The sequence below is a fragment of the Crocuta crocuta genome, unplaced genomic scaffold (genome assembly GCF_008692635.1).
Source record: "Crocuta crocuta isolate KB4526 unplaced genomic scaffold, BGI_CrCroc_1.0 scaffold170, whole genome shotgun sequence".
Taxonomy (NCBI): Eukaryota; Metazoa; Chordata; class Mammalia; order Carnivora; family Hyaenidae; genus Crocuta; species Crocuta crocuta.
In genome coordinates, this window is record NW_027527853.1 from 3,229,858 (window position 1) to 3,239,749 (window position 9,892).

At 42.6% G+C, this 9,892-nt stretch overlaps 1 protein-coding gene across 1 annotated transcript in view; it reads left to right on the plus strand.

The window, feature by feature from the left end:
* OPALIN (oligodendrocytic myelin paranodal and inner loop protein) overlaps positions 1–9,443 on the plus strand; it is a 12,882-nt gene extending 3,439 nt beyond the window's left edge. The window contains exons 4-7 of the mRNA XM_077779383.1: positions 3,638–3,673; positions 4,459–4,578; positions 5,942–5,998; positions 8,819–9,443. Coding sequence (XP_077635509.1) covers positions 3,638–3,673; positions 4,459–4,578; positions 5,942–5,998; positions 8,819–8,995 — 390 coding nt within the window. The 3' untranslated portion in view covers positions 8,996–9,443. The remainder of the gene's footprint in view (positions 1–3,637; positions 3,674–4,458; positions 4,579–5,941; positions 5,999–8,818) is intronic.
* Positions 9,444–9,892: the final 449 nt, after the last annotated feature.

Genomic DNA, 9,892 nt, shown 5'->3' on the forward strand with positions numbered 1-9,892 from the left:
TGGGGGTGGGAGGGCGGGCAGCTGCTGAGACAAATGCCTTCAATTATAAAAATTGTAAATAAACACTTTGTTTCAGAGAGAGAGAGTATGTGTAAGCAGGGGGGTGGGGAGAGGGAGAGGGAGAGAGAGAGAGTATCTTAAGCAGGTTCCACACTCAACACAGAGCCTCATGCAGGGCTCGATCCCATGACTCTGGGATCATGACCTGAGCTCAAATCAAGAGTCAGACACTCGATCAACTGAGCCACCCAGGTGCCCCTAAATAAACATTTTAAAAGGAAAATAGAAAAATTCAAAACACCTAAATTCCCATCAGCAGAAAACATTGGTGTTGCTCCTTCTAGTCCTGTTTGACTTTATATATATTTTGACTTTTGTTGTCTCTGTACCACTGTGTTCTTACTCTGTGTATGATTTTATATAGTTTTATGATAAAAAACTTTCCATCAGGCTTTATAACCATAACTGAGGATAGTCATATGGTATTCCTTCAAGTGAATTATTTCTTTAATTGATTAACCACAATTAAGAATAATTTTGTAATACAAATTGTTATAGCTAAATCCCTGTCTGCACGGGAAGATGATTTCCTTAGTATATGTTCTAGAAGGGCATTGTTGGGGAGACAGGAATGAACAGTTGATGGCTCTTGAATATGGCATGAAGTTGCAAGCCAAATGGAGATCATCAGCTGATGATGGCACAGTCTCAGTCCATAGCTGCTCTTCTGTCTTCTTCCCCGCTGTTGTGTGGAGGTAACACAGCCAGAGTTGTTTTCTAACCAGTACAGTGCTGCTGTGACTGAGCTAGGCACTTTCTTGGCCCAGATTTTTAGTGGTTTGGCTGTGGCAAATTTTTCTGATAAGTGACATGGTGATTCAAAGAGAATAAACTGAATCTACTGGTAGGAGGATGCCTAAGCCAGTGTTCATTTTTTTAAAAAACTTTTTAATGTTTACTTATTTTTGAGAGAGAGACAGAATGTGAGGAGGGGAGGGGCAGAGAGAGGGAGACACAGAATCTGAAGCAGGCTCCAGGCTCTGAGCTGTCAGCACAGAGCCCAAAATGGGGCTTGAACTCATGAACTGTGACATCATGACCTGAGCCAAAGTTGGACGCTTAACTGACTGAGCCACCCGGGCGCCCCAGCCAGTGTTCATTTTTACTGTAACTTGGGGGCATAGCCCTGGAGAGCGGCAGAAAGGTGCCACCTGTGACTCTCAGCCTGCCTTCTGGTGCCCGCTCCTGGCCACCCTGGATTTCTCTGTCCTTCACCTCCCCGGGCACCCACTATGTCCTCCTGGCAGAGCCATGACTTGCTCTGCTTCCTGTTCAGCCTCTGCCTGTTGTCCTCACACAAACTGCCCCATCCCTCTTTTCACCTGTCAAAATCTTATAACCTTATAATATGATCACTGCTGGAACATTCCCCCCAGCTGCTTGAACTCAGCAAATGTATAGAGATCCCAGGTTCTGTCTAATCTTGGCTTGGCTTAGCCTATGAAGGTGACTCGGAGAAACGAGAAGCCATTGCTCGGGGCAGTGGAGGTGAGTGGGGGTAAGTGGGAAGCCTTTATGATGCTGCTCATCACCTTTTGTAGTACTTTCTTTGTTAGTAACCCATTTCTCTGAGGACTGTCCCCTCCTCCTATGTAGGGCAAACAGTCATCCCGGTTAGTCTGTGGCCTTCTGGTTTTAGCACTGATGACCTACATCCTGGGCAAGTTCTCTGGGTGGTTGGTCATACTGCCCGGCAGTTACCTTCTACTGCATGACCCTCCCCTTCGTGGTGCAGCTGAATGACCCGGAGTGCCAGGGCCCCAGGAGGTAGGGGAGAGGTGAACACCTGACTCATCAGAGCCTGTCTGCAGGGGGGTTGGAACAGGGGCACACATGCGAGTCTGTCTATGCTGAGCTGTACTGAACTGTCAAGTACAAACACTGGGTTGGGGTGCTGCATTTGGTCATGGAAGGCAGTGTAGCACAGTGGTTAAGGGCATAGACCCTGGGGCCAGACCACTTGGCACCCACCACTTAGGGCTGTGTGACCTCACACAAGTTACTTCACTTCTCTGTGTGTCACTCTTATCTGTAAACCGGGAGTCATTATTGTCCTTCTTCACGAGCTGCTGTGAAGAACAAATGAGCAAATATAGGAAAAGTTCTTGAACAGGCACTCAGTAAGTTCCTCTTAATTGTTAGGTGGCACAATTTTAGCAGGGCAGAAAAATCCACCTGGAGAGTGAAAGAAGGAAGCAAACAGGCAGAGAAGAGCACGTGTGCCCAGGAGAGATGAGCAGAGGGAGAGGTGCCTAGAGGGCTGGTTCCAGTCCCCGGAGAAGCCAGACTCCCGCCGGCCTTTGGCTCCACGTGGCATCCCTGCATCTTTAGAGTTAACTCCCCTTTTCTCCCCAAAGCCAGCCCAAGTGAATTTCTAAAATCTAATGACAGAACATCTTACCTGAAACAATATTGGACTCTTTCCGCCACCCTGAGAAATGGAACACTTTAGGCAGATAGCAGCATTAAAGTAGTACCGGGGGACGGCGTGAGTCTGCGTTTAGGTAAAAGTATAACCATTTAAGTATAAATCCCTCCTCTGATGGCAGCTCTTTGAGAAAGAGACCTGGGCTCGGAATTCAAACACTCAAGGGCAGATTAGATTTATAGTTACCCTTGGAACCTTGGAAAAGACATGTAACTCCTCTAAGATCTACTATTTCATTTTCTGGAAGATAGAGACCATAAGTAAAAGCCCAGGCCCCAGGGACGCCAGCGTGCTCGCTGAGGTTGATGATGAAGTAAATAACAGGTCTGATCAGAACTTTGCCAAGTTCAAGAGAAAGACAAAAGTGTATACTTCTGGTGCTCGTTGGACCCTCATAACAGCCCTAGAGGTAGGTACTAACATCCTCAGTTTATAGATGAAGAAATGAGGCCCCTTTGCTTGAGTTGAGAAATCACCATTTAACTCTGGGCGAGTGTGAGCCAGGGACGTATGCTTTTAACCTCAAAGGGCACAACTTAGTGTAGTTTATGCCAGTTAGTGGCTAATGTGGAGCTCTGTCCCTTGAGATTTATTGATCTGGGCAAGACTCTCACCTGAACAATCTCCTAAATGGGTGAAATCTGGTTCCCCCACTTGGGCGGAGGTATGAACTGGACACATGTACTCATAGATATTCACAACTTCAGATATCTCCCAAAGCCATTTGCTTCGTTGTATATTTGAAAATAAGTAAGGCTTCCATAAAGAAACTTTGTCCACCAGTAGTAGTATCTCTTTCCTTTCTAGCAATGTGAACAAGTGGTCCAAAGCATGCTGGGAAGGGTGTGGGGACTAGGGACAGAAGAAAGCCTTTGTGAGTTGTAAAGTGTCTTATTGCAAATCCACAGGGTCAATAACAAAGACAGCACCTGAATTTCTGAATTCTCTCTCCTTATAGCCAGATTTCATTCCTTCTTACCTAGAAAGCAATCATGTAAGGTTCTTTTTGGCATGTATTGCCACATGTTGTTTTCAATAGAAAGTTTAGCAAAGGGGTGAACTTTGGGCATGATCGCTTAACCTTTGATGGACTTCTTATATGATATGCAGATTTTGTTTCTTCAAGATGCGTGTTCTTTTTTCACACAGACTTCCTCCTCAGTTGTAACAGGTGGGAAAGAAACAGTAAGTATATCCCTAAATTATGGAGCCTTGGTTTGGTCACTTATAAAATGGGAATGACAATGCTCTAGCCATTTCCTACCTTTGCTTTAAAGATTAAAGTTTGATGCGTGAACTGTCACCGAGCACAGAGTGCAGCTCAACAATTATTCTTATGACCAACTCAACTTAAAAATTAAGGAGAGCATGCAAAAATCACAGATTTAACAAAGCGTTAAACAGAAAAAACTGGACACAAAAGAGTACATACATTTCATGTGCATCTAGATGATGTTGGCAAACAAACAAAGCTAATGTATGATGATGGATTTCAGAGTAGTGGTTACACATGCTGTTAGAGGAAGGGAGTACAGGGTGGCTTCAAGGATTCCGGCAATGTTTTGTGTTTTCATCTGCATGCTGATCACCTGTGTGAGTTCATCACGTGAAAAGTGATCCAGCTATATATTTATTATTTATATAGTTTTTGAAATGATTCTCAGCTTTTGCTGTGTTGATGAGATGTGTGTACCTCTGTTCATAGAAATGGCCTGTTCATATCCTTTGCCCATTTTCCTACCTGATTATCACCCTTTCTCCATTGGTTTAAACCATGTAAATTAAGTCCTAAGACATGAGTCATTTGTGGTGGATGTTGCAATCATTTTTTCACTGTATTTTATTACCTTTTGATTTTGTATATGACACTTAAGAGGCCATGTGGGGTTTTGCTTTGTTTTATTTGTAATCAATGGAACTTTTCCTATATTCTTCGAGGACCTGACTCTGCCCTTCTCTCTCTGTGCCAGGACTGTGGGCCTTCTCTTGGATTAGCAGCAGGCATCCCGTCCCTGGTGGCCGCAGCCCTGCTGGTGGCTTTACTATCTATACTGATTCGCCGAAGAAGCAGAAGCAAGGAGTCCGCTGAGGTGACTAGAAGCTTCTTTGGGTCTAGATGTATCACAGGAATCAGGACTTCAGTGAACTGGCTTTGGGCTGAGGGTGTCAGAATCCGAATCTTTTCTGGAGACACAATGGTGGACATTCCTGCCTCCCAATTTCTATCTCAGACTCAAGATAGTATGCTCCAGGCAGAGCTGATTTGTCACACAACCTTTGCTTCAGGAAATCTGTAGCAACAAGGATGGTATTTGGGGTGGCAAAAAGTGGCAGTGGAGAGGGACATGGGTTGCCATGGCAAACGCACGTCTGTACTAGGGGTGTGTTCTCTAAAGTCAAGAAACAAAAGGGCGCAGTCTTCATAAAGAGAGTGGAGATAATCTCAGGAAAGATAGGAGATGAACAGGTGCTGAGGTGTCTATGGTGAGGGCATGTCCACAAGTAGGTGGCTCTGTTGCTCTTTGCCCTTTTTCTACATCTGAACACACATCAGTCACAAGGGAATCTACCAACCCCACCCCTGCAAATGCCGGATTGCTCTGGAGACCATGCTCAGAACTCAAAGGGCACCCAGACCAATATCCAAGAGGCTTCCGTGGTTGTAATACAACAATGTTGTGTGGACTCTGGGTTCTAATGCCATCCTCTATTTATGAACAATCCTGCTTTTTCTCATATTGATAAGCGTTAACGTGAGATAGACAAACAAGGCTCTACCCCGGGCTCTGCCGTTTAATGAGTTATATGATCCTGAACAAGTGAGTCCACATTTTCATGCCTTGGTTCACTCCACTCCAAAACAGGAGTCATGCAAACTGCCCTCCCTATTTTAAGAGGTAGGCAAGGTTGTCAAGATGGATTGAGATTATGGTTGTAAAGATTGAGATTATGGTATGTAAACTTTAAACATATTAAGATGTATTGTGGTTGTTGTTGGTGTTGTTAATATTTAAGTCATAGTTACTTAACCTTCAATGCACTTTGAAATCATCTAGGAGGCTACAAAAATACCAATCACCAAAACTAATTAAATGAGCACTTCTGGACAACAGAGTTACAGCATGGAGAATTTTAAATATATACTAAAGAGAATAGTGTAGTGAACTCAGTTATCAAAACGTGGCCAGCCTTGTTTGATCTCTACTGCCACCCACTTCTCCCCACTGTCAACCCTGGTTTATTTTTGCAGTAACTTACAATGATATTTCTCATGTATGGAATTTTTGAGGAGGTAGTTATCACCTGTTTGCTTACTTTGTTTTGTTTTTAAAGCTTTCTGATGATTCTTATGTGCATGCAGGTTTAAGAACCATTGATTTTAATCATGGTCATGGGCAATTGCTGGGATCCCTCATTTATTCTTTCCTTTTAAATGTATTTTTACCAATTTAGGAAAGTGAGAGGCCATGTGAAATTTCAGAAATCTATGACAATCCCAAGATTGCTGAGGTAAGAACTCTTGTTTAAAATCACTGTAGATCACTAATACAGTAAGCAAGCTACGGGCTTTTAAGCCTTCCATGTACAGGCAAAGTCCAGTGTGAACACGTGTGGAAAAGAGTCGGCCCAGAGAAGCTCAGGCACAAAGGAAGTTCTCACTGTGTTTTTATTGGCTGGACAGGAATTTAGGGTTGATTTAATATTAGAAAGTCAATTTAGGGGCACCTGGGTGGCTCAGTTAGTTAAGTGTCTGATTCTTGATCTCAGCTCAGGTCATGATCTCACAGTTTGTGAGACCGAGCCCTGCAGTGGTCACTGTGCTGACAGCACGGAGCCTACGTGGGATTCTCTCTCCCTCTTTCTTAGCTGCTCCCCCACTCATGCTCATGCTCTCTCTCAAAACAAATAAATAAACTTTAAAAAAAGAAAATCAGGGGTACCTGGGTGGCTCCGTCAGTTAAGCGTCTGACTTCGGCTCAGGTCATGATCTCACAGTTGGTTGGTTTGAGCCTCACATCAGGCTCTGTGCTGACAGCTCAGAGCCTGGAGACTGCTTCGGATTCTGTGTCTCCCTCTCTCTCTGCCCTTCCCCCGCTCATACTCTGTCTCTCTCTCCTTCTCTCGAAAATAAATAAACCTTAGGGGCGCTGGGGTGGCTCAGTTGGTTAAGTGTTCGACTTCGGCTCAGGTCATGATCTCACAGTTGGTTGGTTTGAGCCTCACATCAGGCTCTGTGCTGACAGCTCAGAGCCTGGAGCCTGCTTTGGATTCTGTGTCTCTGTCTCTCTCTGCACCTCCCCTGCTCATACTCTGTCTGTTTCTCTCTCCTTCAAAATAAATAAGCATTAAAAATTTTTTAATTTTAAAAAATCAATATTTATTTCGCTGACAAATTAAAAGAGAAAAATTGTGTGGTCATCTCAACAGAAGACAGTCCAAGAAAATTAAACAGCCATTTGTGATGTGAACTTTTACCAAACTGAAAATAAAATAGGAACTTCCTTAACCTATAAGAAGACATCATTTTACAAATCTATAGCACACATCATATCTAAAGGTAAAATGTTAATGAACTCTCTCTAAGATCAGAAACAAAACAAGGATGCTCTATTCAATACTGACTTCTATTCAATACTGTATTTTTTTTAATGCTAGATTAATTTTTTTTTTTTACAAATAGTTTATTGTCAAATTAGTTTCCACATAACACTCAGTGCTCATCCCCACAAGTGTCCTCCTCCATGCCCATCCCCCCTTCCCCCCACATCCATCAGTTAACCACATCTTCTGGATCCATTCGTCCGTGGATGGACATTTAGGCTCTTTCCATGTTTTAGCTATTGTGGAGAGTGCTGCTATGAACATTGGGGTATATGTGCTCCTATGCCTCAGCATTTCTGTATCCCTTGGGTAAATTCCTAGCAGTGCTTTCAATACTGTACTTTAGATCCTAGTCAATGCAGTAGGATAAGAAAAAGAAGTAGAAATTAACTTGATTGGGGGGAATTCTTTCACAATATATACATATATCAAATAATTACATCATACTCCTTAAGCATCTTATAATTTTGTTTGTCAGTTATACCTCAATAAAGATTAAAAAAGAAATAGGATAAAGAAGAAAAAGAAGTAGAAAATATAAGATTGGAAAAGAAGAAAGAGAATGTCATGATTTCCAGATGATATGATTATCTACATAGAAAAGCCAAATTATCTACAGATAAATTATTAGAGTTAAGCAAAGACTCTAACAAGCTACCTAGATATGAAATCAATATACAAAAGTAATTTGCCTTTCTAAAAATCATTAGGAATCAATTAGAAAAAGTCATTTTTAAAAATCCCATTTTGTAGTGGTATTAAAAATATGTAGAATGCTAAGGAATAAATCTAACAAAAACTGTAACCCCTTTATGGAGACTAATGAAACTTCAGTAAAAGATATTAAATGGGACCTGAACAATGGGAGTTACATCAAGCTTCTGGATAGGAAGACTCAAGAGCTGAAGATGTTGAACAACCTCAAATCATTCTATATGATAAATATAGATTCCAGTATAAATCCCAACAGATTTTTTTTTCATGGAACTCAGTAAGAGGCTCCTAAAATCTGTATGGAAGAAGGCAGGAAAAATTTTTTTTAAATAGCAAGGAACAGACAGAACAGAGAGGAAACAAATACGAAGATGGTGCATTTAAACTCAACCACATCAATAACTTCATCAAATGTAAATGGTCTAGGGACGCCTGGGTGGCTCAGTTGGTTGACTCTTGATTTTGGTCCAGGTCATTGGGCTCTGTACTAAGCATGGAGCCTGCTTGGGATTCTATCTCTCTCCCCCTCTTACCCATTTCTCCTGCTCGCACTCTGTCTCTCTCTCTAAAAAGAAAAATCTGCAAAATGTTTTTAAAAATGTAAATGGTCTAAATATCCCAATTAAAAGGCAGAGATATAAAAATCAAAATTTATATCAGATTGGATATAAAAACAAGATCCAACTATATACTGCCCACAAAAACTCACTTTAAATATAAAGACGCTGATAAATCAAAGGTAAAAGGAATGAGAAAGAGATACCATGCTAACATTAAACAAAAGAGAGTTGATTGGCCTGAAAGAACCTGCCAAGGCACTAAACTTGGCCATATAGGCCTCTCCTCATTTGTTTTCTGTCTCTCAAGGGTCATATCCTTTCTTGCCTGATGTCCAGTGTCTTGAAAACTATTGTTTTAAATGTTTTTCTGGACTTTTGGTTGTTTCAGGTGGGAGGGTAAATCTGGTTGCTGTTACTTTTCTCTATTTTTGAAACACCTGTTTGTTTTCCCAAGAATCCTAGGCGATCACCCGCACGGGAGAAGGATATCACGGGAGCGGAAGAAGCCCACATATATGTGAGGACTGTAGCAGGAAGTGAAGAGCCCGTGCATGACACGTACCGTCCTGCTGTTGAAATGGAGAGAAGACGGGGACTGTGGTGGCTTGTGCCCAGATTGAGTCTGGAATGACGCCGTTTAGTCAAGGAGCAGGTATGGAGCTGGAACAGAGCTGAACACCGTGGCTTTGTGCTCGGAGTGAGGAGAGACGCCAAGCTGCTTCTTAAACCGATCTAAATTTCATGTGTAGACCTGGAAAACTTTCGGGTTGGTTTGTCTCTGTAGGTGACAGAGCCAAAGGTTCACTCCGATACTCAGATCTTCTTGTTTAATATGCAGTGAAGCACCAAATGAGGTCCGGAAGGAGCCCTTTGATCCTATTCTTGACTCCCACCTTTCTTTTCTTTATGATTTTGGGAAGGGACTTGATTTCTGAGTGTTTTGCCTTATCATTTTTTTTCACATCTCTTTTCTCAAAAAGAAAAAAAACAAAAACAAAGTCTTCAGACCTGGCTTCTGTGGGAAGATTGGCCAAGGCCAGCAGGGTGCAAGTTGGGATATAAATAAAACTTAAAGAGGATTGTGAGGGGAAGCAATTTCTTATTTCTGAACATTTTGAGATAGAAATCCTGAGGAGCCATATGGTCCCTGACTACAGGGGGAGCACAGAGCGGAATCATTCACTGCTCCCATTTGCTCAAAGAGTATTTAAGGAAGGCAATTCTGCAGGCGAGTGTGTGTGTGTGTGTGTGTGTGTGTGTGTGTGTGTGTGTGTGTGTTGAGGGTAAATAGGGTGGAATGAAGGCAAAGGTTGTTCCAAGAGATTACTAGAAATGAGGGCTATATCCATTTTGTGGGAATGGAGAGAAAGGCCCCCGTCCTTGGACTATTGTGGGGAAAAACTCACTGGCAGGGAGAGTGGGCAAGAGGACTCTGAGTGGATAAACACAGGAGCAAAGGGCGGGGCTAAGTAGCAGTTTGCCTGCGGACCCATCAGCTGGCTCGGGCCAGGCCTTCACCGTTGCTTCT